Source organism: Equus caballus, chromosome 1, assembly GCF_041296265.1.
Source record: "Equus caballus isolate H_3958 breed thoroughbred chromosome 1, TB-T2T, whole genome shotgun sequence".
Lineage (NCBI taxonomy): Eukaryota > Metazoa > Chordata > Mammalia > Perissodactyla > Equidae > Equus > Equus caballus.
Genome location: NC_091684.1, coordinates 92,489,388 through 92,509,443, shown reverse-complemented (window position 1 = coordinate 92,509,443; position 20,056 = coordinate 92,489,388). Strand labels below are relative to the sequence as shown.

At 38.8% G+C, this 20,056-nt stretch overlaps 1 protein-coding gene across 1 annotated transcript in view; it reads right to left on the bottom strand.

Moving 5' to 3' along the window:
* The window catches only part of MSMB (microseminoprotein beta), a 65,965-nt gene extending 47,409 nt beyond the window's left edge, over positions 1-18,556 (bottom strand). Inside the window, exon 1 of the mRNA XM_070229596.1 lies at positions 18,407-18,556. Coding sequence (XP_070085697.1) covers positions 18,407-18,445 — 39 coding nt within the window. The 5' untranslated portion in view covers positions 18,446-18,556. The remainder of the gene's footprint in view (positions 1-18,406) is intronic.
* Between the last annotated feature and the right edge of the window lie 1,500 nt (positions 18,557-20,056).

The following is a 20,056-nucleotide window of genomic DNA, read 5'->3' as shown; positions in this document are numbered from 1 at the left end:
TATCATGACCAGCATCATTAAGGGAAACTACTTTTACCAGAGCCTAACTGGTGGGGATTTTACCAAAGCCTAAGCAACCTAGAGAGGAAAGTCCAACTCAGGCTGACTAAAAGACTGAAACCTAATCATAGGATTATAGAATGCTTCCCCTCCTCCCATACCCTACCACCACCACAATAGGGCACCTGTATAATAACAGAGGATTACAGCCAGAAGAAATGCAAACCTCAGACCTATTTAAGGAGTCTCTTGGAAAACCCGAAGACAACAGGAAAGTCAAAAACAAGGATGCTGGAGAAAATTTTAGCCTCTGACACCTATAGCTACGGCAGTAAACACAGCTTAACTACTAGCCAGATATACATAAAATCTCACACTAAAGGCTTACCTGTCCTGGTTCCTTTTATTGATATATCATGCCATGCTTTCAACAAAAAAATTACAAGGTATGGTAAAGCAAAAAACACAGTCCAAAGAAACAAAGCAAGTGTCGGATCTAGACCCAAATCTAGCAGAGATTTGGAATTATCAGACTGGGAATTTAAAATAACAATGGCCGATGTGCTAAGGGAACTAGTGGAAAAAGTAGACAACATGCAAGGACACATGACAATGTAAGGAGGGGAGATGGAAATTCTAACAAGGAATCGAAAGGAAACACTAAAAATCAAAACACTAACAGAAATGAAGAATCTCTTTGATGGGCACATCAGTAGCCTGGACACAGATCAGGAAAGAATCTCTGAGCTTGAAGATATGTCAGTAGAAACTTCCAAAATTGATATGCAAAGGAAAAAGGAATAAAAAAATACACAGAATTTTCAAGAACTATGGGACAACCACAAAAAGGAATAATACACATTTAATCAGATTTTCAGAAAGAGAAGGAGAGAAATGAATAGATGAAATATTTGAAATGGCAATGGCTAAGAATTTACCAAAAGTAATGGCACACACCAAATCATCAATCCAGGAAGCTTAGAGAACACCAAGTACAATAAATACCAAAAAACATACATCTGGGTATATTATATTCAAACTGCAGAAAATCAAAGACAAAGAGAAAACGTTGAAAAAGCCAAGTTGGGGGTGCATCTTACCTATAGAGGAACAAGGATGAGAATTACTTTGGACTTCTCTTCAGACACCAAACAAGCAAAAGGAGAGTGGAAAGAAATATGTAAAGTGTTATCAAAAAAAAACCAATCTGGAATTCTGTATGCAGTGAAATTATCCTTCAAAATTGAAGGAGAAAAGAAGACTTCTTCAGGCAAATAAAACTTGAGAGAATTTGTCATTGATAGAACTGCCTTGGAAGAAATGTTAGAAGTTCCTCAGAGAGAAGGAAAATAATACAGGTTAGAAACTTGGATCTACATAAAGAAAGGAAGAGCAGGAGAATAAAATCCTGTATTGTTCTTATTCTTAATTGACCTGACACATAACGATTTGTTAAGAATAATAATAGCAACCATGTGTGTCGTGATTATAGCTCATACATAAGTGAAATGAGACACAATGTTATGAGGGATGTGAGGGATAAATTGGGAATGCTCTGCTGTAACATACTTACACTCCTATGAAGCAGTATAGTGTTGGTTGAAAGTGGACTTGTATTAGTTGTAAATGTATATTGAAAACTCTAGGGCAACCACTAAAAATCTATTAGAACTAATAAACAAGTTCAGCAAGATTGCAGGATATGAGATGAATATACAAAAACCCATCATTTCTATACAATACCAATGAGGAAACTGAAAATAAAATTATAAGAACATCAAAAAGAATAAAATACTTAGGAATATATTTAACAAAAGAATGTTAAACTTGTACTCTAAAAACTGTAAAATATTGTTGAAAGAAAATGAAGAAGATATAAATACAGTGAAAGACACCCCATGTTCATGAATGAGAAGACTTAATATTGTTCAGATGGCAATACTTCCCGAATTGATCTACAGAATAGCCAACAATCTTGAAATAGAACAATAAATTGGAGGACTCACACTTCCTGCATTGCAAAACTTATTACAAAGACTGTGCTACTGGCATAAGGATAGATATATAGATCAATGGAATAGAATTGACAGTCCAGAAATAAACTCTTGCATTTATAGTCAGTTGATTTTCCACAAGGATGCCAAGACAATTCAATAGGGAAATCACAGTCTTTTCAATAAATAGTATTGGGACAACCAAATCGCCACATGCAAAGGAAAGAAGTAGGAACCAATGTCACACCACGTACAAAAATTAGCTCAATGGGTCATAGACCTAAATGGAAGAGCTAAATCTATAAAACTCTTAGAAGAAACCATGGGAGTAAGTATTCGTGACCTTGGGTTCACCAAAGCCTCTTAGATATGACACTGAGAGCATAGTAGCAAAAGGAAAAATAGCCAAATTGGACTTCACCAAAATTAAAAATTTTTTGCTTCAAATGATACCATCAAGAAAGTGAAAAGACAGCCCAGGGAATGGGAGAAAATATTCACAAATTGTTTGTCTGTTAAGGGACTTATATCCAGGATATATAAAGAACTCCAACAACTGAGCAGTAAAAGTTCAAATAACTCAATTAAAAATGAGGAAATAACTTGAACAGACATTTCAAAGAAGACACACAAATGGCCATTCAGCACATGAAAAGATGCTCAATATCAGTAATCATTAGGGAAATGCAAATCAAAACTACAATGTGATACCACTTCTCACCCACTAGGACAGCTAAATCAAAAAGACAGAAAATAACAAGTGTTGGTAAGAATGTGGAGAAATTGGAACCTTCATCCATTGCTAGTGAGAAAACAAAATAGTGTAGTCTCTTTGTAATGGTGCAGCCTCAAAATATTAAATATAGAATTATCATATGACCCAACAATTCTATTTCCAGGTATATGCCCCCAAAGAATTAAAAAACATATGCAAATACTTCTACACAAATGTTCATAGCAGCACTATTCATAGTAGCCAAAAAGCAGAAACAATCCCAATGTCCATCAACTATTAAATAGATAAAAAAGATGTGGCATATCCATTCAAGGAAATATAATTAGGCAATAAAAAAGAATGAAGTAGTGATTCATGTAGTCAGGCTGAACCTTCAAATCATTATGCTCAATTAAAGAAGCCAGTCACAAAAGGCCATGTGCCGTATGATTCCATTTATATGAAATGTCTAGAATAAGCAAAATCATAGAGACAGAAAGTGGATGAGTGGTTGCTAGGGGGTAGGGGAATGGGGGACTTAGGAATGATAGCTAAAGCATATGAGGTTTTTCTTTGAAGTGTTGAGCAGTTCTAGAATTGATTGTAGTGAGTTGGAAACTCTGAGTATACTAAAAACCAGTGAATTAAACAGTTTAAAATGGTGAATTTTGTGGTATTTGAATTGTATCTCAATAAGGTTTTTATTAAGAATTAATTCTACCAAGGAATAAAAAGATAACTTGCATAAATAGAGAGGCATATTCTATTCTTGAATAGGAACATTCAAAATCATAAAGATGTCAATTCTTCCTAAATTGATCTATAAATTTATTTTTAAAACACCTACAGGAAATTTTTGATACTAGGCAAGCTGATTCTAATGTTCACATGGGGAAAGAAACAAGCACCAGTAGCCTGAATAGTTCTGAAAAAGAACAAGAAGGGACTTACTGGGCATCTAAAGAGAGTATAATAAATGTCTATAACAATTAGATGTCTATAATAATCAGACATTTGGGAACGCAAAGTTGAAATAGATTGTATAGTACTAAATTGCTTGCTGTAGTGCTGGCCAAGCAGGCTTGTGCCAGCTTTTGGGTCCCCAGGTGTTTGAGTCACCCAAGAGTTATTTTTTATGTTGAGCCATACGAAATATCTGTGTGTTTTTGACCTACAAAAAACAGCAGTTTCATATGGTTCAGCTTAATGTTTGGCGTGACCAAATGAGAGAAAAATCAGAGCAGAGAATCTGAGTCACAATGTTTTGCCAATGGTCAAAGACAAGGAAACCAAGTATCACACCATGTTCGAGGGCCTTAAAACTGGTCCCAAACTGGGAGATGCAATCCATGATTGGTAGCTGATGCAATTGGAGTGGAACTGAAGCAGGCTGGGCATGAAGTGAGGAAAGCTCCGAGTAATAGATGCAGAGGACCCCAGCCTATTTGCAGCTTTCCTTGATTGGCTGTGAGTGGGAGTGGTGGTGATGAAGTTCAAAGAAGGGTGACAGGTCTGGCTTGAAGATTCAGGGTCAGGGTTGATCATGGTGACTCACATGGAAAAGGAGAGTTGTAGGGAATGTGAAACGCAGTCGTCATCAGGCAATTTTTGTGGTTGAGTTCTCAAGTTGGAAGCCAAGCAAATCACTATCAGGAATCATGGCACTTGAATGCGATATGATCCTTGATTGGATCCAGGATTAGGGAAAAATCACTATAATGAATGTTGTTGGGATAGTTGGGCAATTTTGAAGATGGACAATATGTTAAATAACAGTATTGTATCCCTATTAAATTTCCCCAGTGTGATAATTATATTACGCTTATGAAGGAGAATATCCTTGTTCTTGGTAGATACAAACTGAAGCATATTGAGGTAAAGTGACATGATGTCTGCATTAAGTGGCTTCCAAAAAAATATAGACAGAGATGCAAAGCAAACGTGGCAAAATGTTAACAACTAGTCAACCTAGATGATATATGTTTGATATTTTTCAGAATTTAAAAAAACTTGGGAGGGACAAAAATAATGCAGCATACATTTGGTCCACGAGATTTCTATCGCTCCGTCAGAGGGGGAACACTTACCAAAAATAGGAAGAGTTAGGTACATGAACGCTGGTGAACATGCTTTAAAAGAAGATGCTAAAATGGAACAGACATAAGCAGCACTAGACCTCCTGAGTGTCAGAATTCTGCTGTCACCTGCCGGCCCTTGTATTTGTCCTTGTTCTCCAACAGCTCATAATGTTTAGGGCGGGGACCATTTATAAACCACCTGTTTGGTTGAGCCTGGGCCCTTTGTTCACGTAAAGTTCATTTATGATCCTGCCAATGGGCAACATTCTCTCCTGCCCACGTTCCCCATCATGCCTCAGGGCACGAGAGCCTGTTCTTTGGTTTAGAGCCTCGTTATTTAACAACGCCTGTGGTTCTTCACCTTGCCAATGCAGGATGCATATAAAGTGAATACTTGTTTTAGCTATCCTCGATGTCAGAGAAAAGGTATGTGGATTTAAGTGTCATTTAAAAAAAAACTCACTTGAAGTCAAACACGTGGAGCCATAGGAAACTGTGAGAAAGCTAACTGGCAAGTGTTGGAAACCACAAAATGACAAGTACCCACAAGATGAAGAGAAGAGCCGAGAAGAAACCATCAACTGCTCCCATTTCCACCCCTCTTGATAACAGTCCCAACAGTTTATTTATAGGATGTGGGCTGTCAAGATGATGAAAGGAGCCTCACTAAGATTGTGAAAGATATTAAGATATGGATGGACATATTCTTAAATGAACCTTCATGGCGTTTATTCCTCTGAGCTGCTCCTGCTTCTGCATGAAGCTAGTGGGCAACACGGGGGCAGTGAAACTTCCCAAGATTTTGTGAACCTGATATTCTTGATATTCTCTTAGTTATCAAAGACCCTAAAGAGGCAATGCTGCTAAGAAGGTATTCTGGTAACAGTAACTATCAGGGTCATAATAGATACCCTTAGTGGAGTGCTTACAATGTGCCAGATCTGTACCCGACATTCAAATACTTTATGTCATGTCAACCTCACCATAGTCCTATAAGCCAAGCATTACCATCCCCATGTTACAGATGGAGAAACAAATTCTCAGTGAGATTAAGTAGCTGGCTAAAGGTCATGTAGCTAGTGAGGGGGCAGATTGGAGTCTTAACCACTGAGTTCTGCTGTCCAGAAGCAAGAAGTGTGACCAGCACTCTTGTGCACATTCTTTCAAGCAGAATCATATCTAGATTATACTGTGCATATAGTTTTAGAGTGTAAGAAGAGATGCCTGCTGAACATTCCAGATCTTGCTCCTATTTTGTGCAACGAGTTCAGAGTGAACATGACCAGCAAGGCATGACTGTGCTTATGTTCCATGACTTGTGACCCACAGGATCCCCGTCAACAAGGAATACCAGGAACATTCTCGAACTGGAACTAGGTTTCCATCAATAGCTGGAGAACAGTCTAGTTCTTACAGAGGTGCCAGGGATGCCTGCCCTGTAGAGCACCAGGTTCCCAGGAGAGAGGACCTTCTGGGGTATTTCTGAGTGGGATAATTTCTTAACTTTTATGCAGTTAATGCATCGAAGGACTGGCCCATGACCACCCAGGAGCATGGAGGCTAATGACAAGTCTATGATCGGAATAAGCCAAAGACCAGTAGTACCTGCTAACTTAGAAAGTGGTTTAGCCAAGTACCTGGTCTTGGAGAAGACAAGTACCTGTAGGCAGGCAGTCTTTCTGGAGGAAAGTTGCCCTTCCTTGTGCTCTGCATAAATATAGGGAGAGGTTTCTGGGAGGCCTCGCTGAGGGTTGAGTTCTCCAAAATCAGCCACTTAGATGGAGTTTGAGGTGTGTGATATTTATTAGAGTTCAATACCTGTGAAGGGAAGAGAAAGAAAACAGATGGGGCAGAGGAAAAAACTGAACTGCAATGCAGGTCCAGTCTACCTGGGGGTGCCCTGGAGCAACTAGTGACCATCAGAGTGTCCAATTTGGATCAGAATGGTCAGGACTTTGGATCCTGCTTCACCTGGTTCCTGGATGAGGTTGCTCCAGGAAAGCAGCAACCTCAGGTGACCCAAGGTCACCCTGAAAGACCAAGGACCCTGAAAGAGCTGACAACTGGAGGTCACCCACTGACCACATTCCCTGAAGTTGGGCAGCAAGCTCTTCCTTGATGGGGGGAGGGGGAAGGAGGCGGGGAGAAGGGGAAGAAGGGGATGGGGGAGGTAATGCACAGCACAATTCCATGTCACCACAGGCTTCCACCCAGGCTCTCGAAAGCCCCCAAAAGCATTATCCCCGAGGTCAACAACTTTTTCTTCAATATTATTGTAGCAGATGTTGATGCCTATCCCATATCCCTTCAGCCTGCCCTTGAATTTGTCTACAGCTCTGGTGGACCATTCCTGTGTAGGCTAGCAGCTTCTACTTTTTGCCATTAGGGTTAGTCAACTTTTAATTACAAACAAATCTCTTTGAAACACACACACACACCCCATTTGAAAGAAAAGTGTTTTCAGATGTGAGATTATGCGAAATTTTGGAGCCAGAAATTGACACAGTGCTTTGAACTCAAAGAATGGACTGGCATTATTGAAAGAAACAGACTCACTAGAAAGAGCAATTTGTACTCGCACTTCCCATGAAGAAAATCCCATTATCCTGTAACTATAACATGACTAGATGGTGACATGCAACGGCTGGCATCTTCCAAATCTTGTAAGCCACAGTATTAGCCTTGTGGCTTCCTGGGATTTATTACCTGAGTGGCAAGTTACCCATGAAACACATCAAGCAAACAGGATTTGATGAAAGAAGAAGGAAGTTCTTTATACACACTGGATATTTATATTTTAGATTTAAACCATGTCACATAAGTATCAATTTCTTCCTTAATTAATCACTGGGTCATTGTAATTGAAGTTTGTATTAACAATGGAATGTATTTTCTTTATAAAGACAGCTCTTCTGATTTCCTGCTGTAGGGCAGGTTATCCTGGTCCTTGCTCAGGCCCCGCAGTGGTCTACACCTGTTTTTGACCCTCTTAGTGTCATCCTTGAGATGTTAGGCCAGGGTCCTCGAATATAAACTGCAAAGCCAAGTGACGTATATGATTAATTTCATACTTTTTCCCAAAAGGATTCTAAACACGGCTCATACAGTGAAGCTGATCAAATAGAAATGGCGAATCAAGATGAGGAAAGAAGACAGAAGAATTCACAGGAGTGAAAGGGCCGCTATAACTGCAACCAGAACTTGGGCAGAAGTTTCCTGGTTTCTGGGGAGGTGAAAAAACCAAAGCAAGTTACACAGCTCTCCTCAAAAAGAGAGGCGCATTCCAGATTCTCAACAGAGGCACATTTCCCCCAGGATTTCTAAAATTTTAAAATAACAAAATTTTTTTAAATGTAATTAAATCTAAAATTTGTAAAAGAAATTTCTCACATGGAACTTGACATTGCAGATACCGATTGATGTAACGCATAACAATTTTGCAGCACAGGCAGAGGTGAATTTTCCATAACAGCTCTTATAGCTCTTCATAGGGGAAAAGAACAGGGTTATTGTTTTTAGGAAGACCTGCATTTAAATCCCAACTCAATTGTTCACTATTCGAAGATCTGCAGAAATTGCTTAATCTCTCAGAAAATAGAGCTGACAGAATCTTCATCACAAGATCGTGTGAGGATTACGTGAGATAAGATGCAGAACCAACAGTATCTGAGATATAAGAGATGCTGTTTCCTTTTCCCATGCCGGTGTGCCCCCTTCCTTACTCTTTTGTTTTCTTAGTGTAGCAATCAGAGTCCTACTGGGAAAAAGATTGCACACTCGAGGTGTAACATTTAGCAAAGGGACTGTTTACAAAGGTGTAGGTGGGTGACAAGATGCGACGTCCCCGGAGACAAGCAGTAACAGGGAGGCATTCTCAACCCTGGGCCTGAGGAATAAGGGGTGGAACCTATTACCGGAATCGAGGGAGAGCTGGATCCATGGGAAAGGGCCCCCGACAGAAGCCTTTTGGAAAGGAACACAGCTATGGCAGGGAAGAAGTCAGGGGAATAAAGACCTTGGGGCTCTCTCTCCTCCCGCATCACCTGCTGCTGCTACCTCCAGCGCCCAAGCTCAGCTAGAAGGCAGGGGAAGAGGCAACCGGAATGATGTGGGCTGTAGAGGTCAGCCCACCAGGGTACAGAGTAGGGAGGGGAAGGGTCTAAAGGGGCAATGTGAGACTACCGAACACACTGGATAAAAACTTTCATACAAAAGGCAAAAGTCAGTCATTGATGTGCAGCTTATTAAAAGGGATTTTGTGAGGATTTAGAGTTATCCTGTTGGTCACTCAGAGTAATTCGAGATGAGTAGATGTATAGATACATGTATGTGGGGATGTGTAGATATCACACACCATAGCTGGCAGAAATATACTTTCTCAAAGTCTGGCTTTTGGATCTTGAGAGCACACAGTTAGAAAGGATGCTCTTTGCCGGTACCAGACTTCCATAGTTCCTCACACTTTGGAAACTAATCTCATAGTTCCTCATCCTTTGGAAAGTCTACAGGCAGCTGGTAGGGTGGCCGAGTCTGGTCTCTCATTCTGTACCCTGTCTCCCTCAGAAGAGGCTCGTCCAGGTTTCTGTGGGCAGAGCCGTCATCTGGATCTGCTGCAGCCCTGAGAGCTGGTGCTGTGGGCGACTGAGGCTCCACATCACAGACGCTGGCCAGGGTCACTGAAACCCTCCCCATGCTCAAAGAAGGTACTCCCAACCACTTATCTCCACCACAGGAAAAAAAATAGCAATGCTTCCCCTGTTATGGAATGAACAATAAATAGATAAATAAATATTTCCAACTAGGCATATTCTCCTGTAAACCTACCTTGCCGAAATAGCTAACAAATTTTAAAACACACACACATACTCCTTTTTAAATGCTTTTTTTCTGGTACAATATATATAACATAAAAATTACCATATAACTGTCTTTAACTGGGCATTAGGTACATTCACATTGTTTCACAACCATCACCACTATTCATCTCCAGAACTTTTTTCTCTTCCCAAAGAGAAACCCCGTATTCGTTAAAAAGTAACTCTTCCTTCCTCTCTTCTCCCAGCAACCACCATTCTTTCTGTCTCTGTGAATTTGATTATTCTAAGCACCTCATATAAGTGGAATCATACAGTACTTGTCCTTTTGTGACTGGCTTATTTCACTTGGCATAATGTATTCAAGCTTCATCTATGTTGTGACGTGTCAGATTTTCATTCCTTTTTAAAGCTGAATAGTATTCCGTTGTATGTATAGACCACATTTTGTTTATTCGTTCATCCAACAATGGATGTTTGGGTTCTTTCCCCATTTTGACTATTGTGAATAATGCTGCTATGAATATTGGTTTGTAAATGGCTGTTCAAGTCCTTGCTTTAAATTATTTTGGGTATACTCCTGGAAATAGAATTGCTGGATCATATGGTAAATTTATGTTTAATTTTTGAGGACATTAACTGCTGCTGAAATTAACTGTTAATTTGTGAGGAAATTAACTATCTTCCACAACAGCTGCACCATTTTACGTTCCCACCAGCAGTGCATAAGAGTTCTAATTTCTCCACATCTTCAAAAGCACTCGTTATGTTCTATTTTGTTTTGTTTGATAATAGCCATCCTAAGGGGTATGAAGTGGTGTCTCATTGTGGTTTTGATTTGCATTTTCTAATGATGAGTGAAGTTGAGCGTGTTTTCATGTGCTTATTGGCCATTTGTTTATCTTCTTTGGAGAAATGTCTATCCAAGTCTTTTGTCTATTTTTAAATCAGGTTGTTTTTTCATTGTTGAGTTGTAGGAGTTCTTTATATAATATTTTGGATATTAATCACTTACTAGATATATGTATTGCAAATATTTTCACCTTTTCTGTGTGTTTTCTTTCCACCCTATTGATAGTGTTCTTTAATGCACAGAAGTTTTAAATTTTGATGAAGTCCAATATACTGATTTTTTCTTTTGTTGTCTGTACTTTTGGTGTCATATCCAAGAAATCATTGCCAGATCCAAGATCATGAATCTTTTCCCCTATGTTTTCTTCTAAGAGTTTTATAGTTTTAGGTCATATATTTAAGTGTTTGAACCAATCTGAGTTAATTTTTGTGTATGGTGCAAAGTAAGCGTCCAACTTCATTCTTTTGCATGTGGATATTCAGTTCGGTGAAAAGACTGTCCTTTCTGCATTCAATGGTTTTGACACTCCTCTCAAAAATCATTTGACCTTAAATGTGAGGGTTCGTTTCTAGGCTCTTCATTCTATTCCATTGGTCTACATGTCTGTCCTTGTGCCAGTACCACACTGTTTTGATTACTGTAGCTTTGTAGTAAGTTTTTAAATCAACAGATACGAGTCTTCAAATTTTGTCTTCTTTTTCAAGATTGTTTTGGCTATTTGGGGTTCATTGAAATTCCATAGGAATCTTAGGATGAGTTTCCCTATTTCTAAAAAAAAAGTCATAGGAATTTTGATAGGAATTTCATTGAATCTGTAGATTGCTTTGGGTAGTATTGTTATGTTAACAACATTTAGTCTTCCAATCCATGAACATGGGATGTGTTTCCATCTCTTTATGTCTTCTGTAATTTCTTTCAGCAATTTTGTGTAGTTTTTGGTGTATAAGTCTTTCGTAGTCTTTTCATGTACAAGTCCTTGATTAAGTTTATCCCTAAGTACTTTGTTTTTTTTTATGTTATTGTAAATGGAATTCTTTTCTTAATTTTCTTTTGTATTCCTCATTGTTAGTATATAGAAATGCAACTGATATTTGTGTGTTCATTTTGTGTCCTGCCACTTTGCTAAATTTGTTTATTAACTCTAACAGTTATTTTGTGGAATTCTTATGGTTTTCTACCATAGGGAAGGAAAAAGCTTTTTCTTGAGCCTCTTAGGATCCCTAGCTGGGTCTGAAAATTAAACTGGACAAAAAACAGATTAGCAGGAGGAAAGCATACAAATTTATTTTATATAAGTTTTACGTGACATGAGAGCCTTCATAAGGGAATGAAGACTCAAAGAAACAGTTAGACCTGTGTCCTTTTATCTAGGTTTGATGAAGAGTGGACAGTCATGGAGGAATATGATGAGTTATGAGGTATGCGGTATGAGGATATGAAGCAATCATAGTAAGCTGGGGGAAACAGTAAGGCCTGTTTGTTAGGGTTCTTCTTGGCATCCCTTTATCTTTGGAGATAAGGATGCTCTTTTCCTCCAGGTATAGGGAGGGCCCCTCACATGAGGGTTTTGTGGTCTATTTCAGGGAAGAAATGCATGGGGCTAAAAGTCAGAGTGAATTTCCTGCTTCTGCTCTTTTCTCAAAACCCTTCAGCTTCAATATGCCATGGTGCCATATTTTGGGGTAGCGTATCCTGAACCCCATCACTACATATAAGATCACGTCATTTGCAAACAGAGATAATTTTACATCTTCCTTTCCAATTTGCATGCCTTTCACTCTTTTTATTGCCTAATTGCTCTGTCTAGGACTTCTAATATATTGAATAGAAGTGACAAGAGTGAGCATCCTTGTCTTGTTCCTGATCTTAGGGGGAAAGCTTTCAGTCTCTCATCAATGAGTATGATGTTAGCTGGGTCTTTTCATATAGGAGCTTTGTTAAGCTGAGGACACACACACTTCCTGAGTCTTTATGTGCCAAGCATTTCTAAATGCTCCCCACGTATTATCTCATTAATTGCACATAACCCTGTGAAACAGGCACAATTATCCTTTTCTCAGATGGGAAAACTGAGGCACAGAAAGGTTTGTTCTCCGCATAAGTGAAGTGTTTGCTTGTGGTTTTTATTTTTACACATACCATATTTTTTAATTAAAATAGTAAGTTATTAGGGTATATTAAGCATTAATTCTAAAACCAACCAACTGTAGTGTAATGAGTCACACCACACTGTGAATTTAGATCACTCGGTCGTTTGTTAGATGGTGGACCACTGCAGTCCAGGGCGAAGGCTCATGATTACTCTGTACGCTAAGTACTTAGTACAACTGTACACTGTTTGCATTCTTAACAAATACTTGTCGACTTATCAATATTTATCAACTTATTAATTTTAATTTTCTAATGTATGCAAAAGTGATAACATATTTCCTTTCCAGATAAGAAAAGCCATTGCCACTGGGTAACATGAAATAGTTCGGTTAAATAGTTTAAGAATTCACCATAGCTTAGTGGTGAAGAACCAGCACTTTGGAGCTAGATGGTCTGGATTCAAGCCCTGGTGCTATTATTTGTGAGCTATGTGACCTTGAGCAAGTAATTTACCTTCTCTGTGCCTCAGGTTCTTCATCTTAAGATGGGGAATAATGCAGACAAGTACAAGTTATAGAATGTCCCCATTCTATAAAACGGACTGGCCAGTACTCTCCAAAACTATTAAGGTCGTGGAAGGAAAAACAAAAAACAAAAACAAAAGAAAACAACACTGAGGAACCATCCCAGATTAAAGAAGACTAAAGAGATCCAACAATTAAATGCAATATGAGATCTTGGGTGGGATATTGGAGCAGAAAAAGGACATTATAGAGACAAGTGACCATTGGGTATATAAATATCCCAGCTCCCTCCTCCCCCCCAGAGGGAGATAATTCTGAGTGTGTTTTGCAGCATTTCCCAGAGATTCCCTATGGGAGTAAGCTCCGATCACCCACTGTGATAGCCTGACTCACAGCATGCCCTTTATTGGCTGCTGCCTTCTCTTCCCTGTACCTCTTCCTCACTCTCTACCCACTGCTCCCTGTACCTTCTCAACAATCTACGTGCACTAAAGTCCTTGTCTCAAGGTCAGTTCTTAGGGGAACCGAAACTAGGACATTTAATTCCACTAAAATAAAGCACGAAAATAGGCAGAATTAATCTATGCTATTAGAAGTCTGGGTGATGATTACCTTTTGGTGAAAGTGAGGTGAAGACTGGATGGAGACAGAAGGGGACTCCTGGAGCGCTGGTAATGTTCTGTTTCTTGATTTGCATACTGGTTATATAACTGCGTTTCATTTGTGAAAATTAATTGAGCTGTACGGCTACAATAGGTGCTATTTTCTCTAGGTATATTATAATTCAATAAAAAAGATTTTAAAAAAGAATTCTGTTAGTTTTGGCACCGTGCAGGAGATTTCTTTTGTTGTTTACAGTGAAGGAATGGCAAAAATTCTTACTCATTGGCTTTGCCAATGAAAACAAGGATAATACATTTCTATTAACTAAAGCAACAAGTTATTTTTTTTCTGCTTTTTTTTCTCCCCAAATCCCCCCAGTACATAGTTGTATATTTTATTTAGTTGTGGGTCCTTCTAGTTGTGGCATGTGGGATGCCACCTCAGTGTGGCCTAATGAGCAGCGCCATGTTCGCACCCAGGATCAGAAGCTGCGAAACCCTGGGCCGCCACAGCGGAGCATGCAAACTTAACCACTCGGCATGGGGCTGGCCCTGCAACAAGTTATTTTTTAAAATTATTTTTCTAATTCACGTATGATAAGAAAATGGGAAGAAACAAAGACCAAAGAAAGAGAAGTTGTGCCCAGATGGCAAAGGAGAAGACAAGAAAAAGAAGAGATGAGGTTGGTATAGTATACAGAGACTAAGAGATAAGGGGAAGCAAGAGACAACAAAAAAGATTAATACAGAAACATAGATGTTTTTATCTCCATAGTGTCAAAATGGGCTATAAATATTCCTCTCCAGGAAGAAAAATACCATATGATCTCGCTTATGTGTGGAATCTAAAAAAAAACAAAGCCAAACAAACAAAAACACCCCAAAAATGAATTCATAGATGCAGAGAACAGATTGGTGGTTGCTAAAAGTGGTGTGGGAGGAGGGGTGAAGAGAAATGGATGAAGGAAGTCAAAAGGAACAAACTTCCAGTTATAAAATAAAGTCATGGGGATATATTGTACAGCAGGGTGACTATAATTAATAATATTTATTGTATGTTTGAAAGTTACTGAGAGAGTAAATCGTAAAAGTTCTCATCACAAGGAAAAAAATTGTAACTATGTATGGTGATGAATGTTAACTAAGACTTATTGTGGTGATCATTTTGCAATATATACAAATATTGAATCATTATGTTGTACACCTGAAACTAATAAGATGATAAGTATCAATTATGTCTCAATAAAAAAATTTTTTTTATAAAGACTCCTCTTCAAAGGTTGGAAGCACAGGCATTCATAAAATGACCTCTGTTTCCTACCTTTGACAAAGGGAAATTCCTAAAATCTTTTCCTACATTCAATAAAGAAAAATTTCATTGACGAAAACTGCAGAGTCAGTCAAGGTAACAAAGGGAAGAGCATGTTTTTTCACAGCATCATCTTTCCATCTTCTGGCCTTTTCCCAAAGGACTCAAGACTTACAGCCAAGACGGAGAGGACAGTTCCCAGTGGCATGTGTCCTGCGGTTTGAGGGTTAAAACTAGGCCTCGGTGGAGAGAGTTTTCATTCCTCTTGTGCATCTTGTAATGAGAGACAAGGAGGGAAATATCTGAACTGACCCTGGATTTTATTTTAGATTGGACTGAGCAATAATGTTCACATCAAAAACAAGCACATTATCCCGAGATTTATAATCCTTTCTCAGCTACTCCTATTAGGTCTTCCCTATAGATATCAGTGTTCCTTCTTTTTTTAAACTCATACTCAAAGTAAATTTAACAGGGATATTCAATATTGACTTAATTATAAATTAAATTGAATTATTTACTGCACTGACACTAAAATATTATTGCAATACATTATAAAACAAGTTCAAATACCGCAGCATGAGCATGTGCATGCCTACTCTGAGCGCATGTCTGATATTCTCTATTCTCCTAAGTAAAGAAAAAAAGCTTGGCTGAGAATGTTTTAAAGTATAATTTAGGGATTTAAGATGATGCAATAAAAAGAGTCTGAAAGTCACGCCTCTCCATACTGTATCCTTGTAAATGATAGGACAGAGAAAGAAAAGAAGCTACTGACTTCATAGCTGGGCTTGAAATCATGAAGGAAGAGTGCTTGAGTACACAAACAGACAATGAGGCATACCTAAAAGAGAGAAATTGGTGAGAAGCCGTGGGAGAAGTCAAGGCCACAGGTAACCTAAGTCCACACCCACATGGGAATTCTGCTGAATCCCAAGAGTTAGGTGGGAGAATTCTAAACCAGAAAATCAGTGTACAATCAAGAAGTGCTAGATGTCTGAGGAATTCCACTGCCATGAAAGAGAAATAACAAACTGAGCAAATGGAAGATCTTTCACATAATCAATAGATTAATTAAAACAAGTATATTTAATATCTTCAGCAACATAAAGCAAAATAGAACCACAGAATTATGAAAAAGAACCAATCAGAGATCTTCAAAATTAAAGCCCAAATTGTTGAAAAGAAAAAAAGCCTCAAAAGATAGGCTGAGTAACAGAACGGACACAGCAAAGTATGATTATCAAGCTGGGAATTAAGTTGAGAAAGTCTTACAGAATGCAGCACAAAGGAAAAAAAGATGAAAAATTTAAGAGATATAAAGAATGGATAAAGACATCCTAGCTTTCATCTAGTAGGAATTCCAGAGGGAGAGAATAGAGAGAAAGGAGAAAGGAATATTTAATCAATGGCTAAACGTTCTCCAGAAGTGAAGAAAGCTATGAAATTTCAGAACATCAAAATAAAAAGAAAAATGCTAAAAGTTACCAAAGCAGAAAGATAGTTGAACTTCAAGGAAATACGGATCAGATTTTCACTGTAAATTTCATTAGCAACACTATATACAAGAAGACAATGAAGCAATATGTTCAATGAGCTGTTGGAAAAGAACTGTCACTTTAGAATTCTATACTCAGCTAGAGTGTCATTTAAAAGCACACGTGAAACAAAGGCACATTTTAAGCATTCAGAATTTAAGAAAGTTCACTACCAGCAAGTTTTTGCTGAAAGAATTACTTGAGATATACACCTTTGTGGAAAAAGGTGGAAGAAATCCAGAGGAAGAAGCAATATGAAAAAAGAAATCTTACCTAAGTCATCAGCCAATCCTATCGTTTAACACTAAATTAGTATTAATTGCCAAAAATGTTTAAAATAACAATTTAGAAGTAGAATATTCTAGACCATATCAATAGGCGAGCTGGGGAGAAGGAAGTGAAAATTTCTTGTTCTGTTTGGGAAGAGTCTACATGTACTGACTACCTTTAGATTTTATATAACTTTATGTATGGATATAAAAAATTAAGAACAACCACTAGACAGGGCTGTCCCCACGGCTGAGTGGTTAAGTTGAGGCGGCATCCCACATGCCACACTAGAAGGACCCACAACTAAAATATACAACTAGGTACTGGGGGGATTTGGGGAGAAAAAGCAGAAAGAAAAAAATAGATTGGCAACAGTTTTAGCTCAGGCACCAATCTTTAAAAAAAAAAAAAAAGAATAACCATTAGAAAAATAACAATGGAATGTATAAATTTCAGACCAATAGAGGAAAAAAGACGGAACAAAGAAAATGCAATCGACCCAAAAGAAATCAAGAGTGGGGACAAAAAAAGAAAGAAAAAGAGAGCCTAGTAAATAGAAAATGCAGAGGAAGATAATAAGGTTAAGTGTAAATAGTTGAGAGTTCATGATAAACGTGCAATAAGAAAAAAGATTTAAGTGAATAGAAAATGGGAGATTGATGTGAAAACGCCATTCAAGGACAATTAAAATCGCTCATTAAACATAAAAAGATGCTCAATTTCACCAGTTATCAGGGAAATACAAATAAAATGGCATTGAGATACCATTGTTGCTGCTCAGATTGGCAAGTATTTTTAATTTTGATAATAACACAAGTTAGCAAGGAAGTTGGGCAAACAGATACCCTCATGTCCCCCCATCGGGAGTGTATTGGCACAATTTGGAGAGCAATTTAAAATATCTACTAAAACTAAAACATTTGCATAGATGTGCAAGGAAGTATGGTCAAGGAAATTCTAGCAGCATTGCTTGTAACAGTGAGATCCTGGAAACAATCTAAATGTCAATGGAAGAATGACTAAATAAACCATAGCATGTTCATATTGCAGAATACTTGGCAATAGTTAAAAAGAGTAATTTAGATTTATTCGTGACAATATAGATAAGCATAATGAGAATATTTAAATATTTGCAGAATGAAATGTGCAGGATTAGTTTATATGTGTAAACCCACATAAATCAATACTATATGTACATATAATTTTTTATAGGGAGACATATGTACATAAACATCTAGAAAAAGCTCTGAAAGGTTAAACATCAAACACATTGTTAAGGTTGCCTCCGAGGAAATGAGATGAGAGGAAGAGTGGAGTGAGTGGTGTGTGTCGGCTTCGGGGGAGAGTTTGGGGTGGGGGAGATGCAAGAAATTCAGTCTTATTATGTAAAGTCAGATTTTATTCTCAAGGAATTATTTGCATATTATATGTTGAATGAGTCTGGTTAAGGATCAAGTTCTTTTTCTGCTGAATGTGTTTGCCTTTGCACAGATGGCAGATTTGCAAATCTAGGCTGGCTAGGCACTCAGGGAAAGGGATGTGTAGGCACAAATAGTTTACCAAGCCTTGCAGAATAGGATTTATGACCTCTCCCTCCCTTCCACCCCGTATTACTCACCAGATGCCAGAATCTTAAGGGATGAAAGGGGTCCGCCATACCTGTCTGCAGACTAATGACAGTGGTACCCACTGTTAAATAAGCAGGTTCCTAGTAACCTGCTAAACGAAGCTGTGTATATCTGCTGGGAAGTCCTGCTTTTATGTAAGTAGACTGGAAAAATTATCCTTTAGCTAAGGTTTCAGGGACACAATGAACTGTACAGCCTCCAGTCTATTACAGCTCTTCTGTGACCTCACGTGTGCTATCCACTTTCTGAGCTCTTGTGCGTAACACCGAGGAAAGGAGGAACCTTCTCCACGTAGGCAAGGAAAAGCTGGAAACACAGCCACAATGACTCTTTCTGTCATTCCTCTTAATTAGTCTCAGATTTACGCATTTTGCTATTCAAAAATTCTCTCTTCTTTCAAATCAACTTCTTATAAACCTTTCTGTTTGGCAAACCGGAAAAAATTAATTAGAGCCCTTCTGACATGATGTTGTAAAAGTAAAATAATCATGGCAACAACGTCAAAAACAACAATCCCTTCTGATTATCCAAATTCCACACTACAGAGTCCAATGTATTTCCTTTCTTCCTTTCTCTGATCCCCACAGCCCTCAGAGCTTTTTCCATAGTCTGAAACCCCAGAAGTAAATTATAGTCTGTAAGATACAATATTGGATTCTTACAGTGTTGACTATTGTAATGCTGATTCTTTCTATCTTTCTCTCCCCTGAAGTTCCTAATGGTTTGAATCTGGAAGTAGCTGGTGTATAATCCTCATTAATTCTTGGTTCCCTGAGCCAGCATTGGCTCGGTGCCTGGGCCAGTCTCTGGGCAGACTCCTCACCTTCTCCTCTCTGGTGTTTGCCGGGGATACTGCCAGGAAACCTTGGGCAGTCCTGCTAGATCTGGGCTTCTCTGACGCCAGCAGTCCAAGAGAGGACAGCTTCTGCTTCCTAAGCACTTTTCTTCCAATTACCACCCAGGAAGGATGGCCCCAAATACAGCAACCCCCACCTAGGATCCACTACATAATTTGTGGGGCCCAGTTCCCTTGCCTCCATGAGCCTCTGGAAGCGAGTCCTGGCTTCTCTCCCCTGAGACAGTCAGCTCGTTCTTAGTCACTTCCCTGTGACACAGAGATACACTGGCTGCCAAGGTTGGCACCATGGAGCAGTACTGCTTGCCAGGGAACTCTTAGCCTGGGCTTTTATCCCAACATTCTTTAGTGCCAGAAGCCTGGGCATCACCAGTGAGCTTGTTATAAATGCAGTGTCTCAGGCCCCACCTCAAACCTACTCAATTAGAATCTGCATATTAGCAAGATCCCCGGGAGATGCTTGGGCACATTAAACTTTGAGAAGCAAAGACACTGGGCCTAAGATCTCGCCTGATAGAACTGACTTTGCAAATATCCTGGCGGGAAGTTCCTATAGGAATTTCACTGTTGATAATTCTAATTGTGTGGGGATAGCAAGAGGAAGAGCAGGAAAGGGACAGGAAATAATGGAGCTGGGTTAAATGATTTCTAAGGCACCTACCAGGAAGGTCAATGCTTCTGAAATGGAAGCAGAAATGAACCACGACAATGGAAAAAGTCTTGGGTATGTCGCCAGGAGATGCTAGAGGTGGTGGTGGCGGGTCTGTAGAGTTGTATTGTCTGT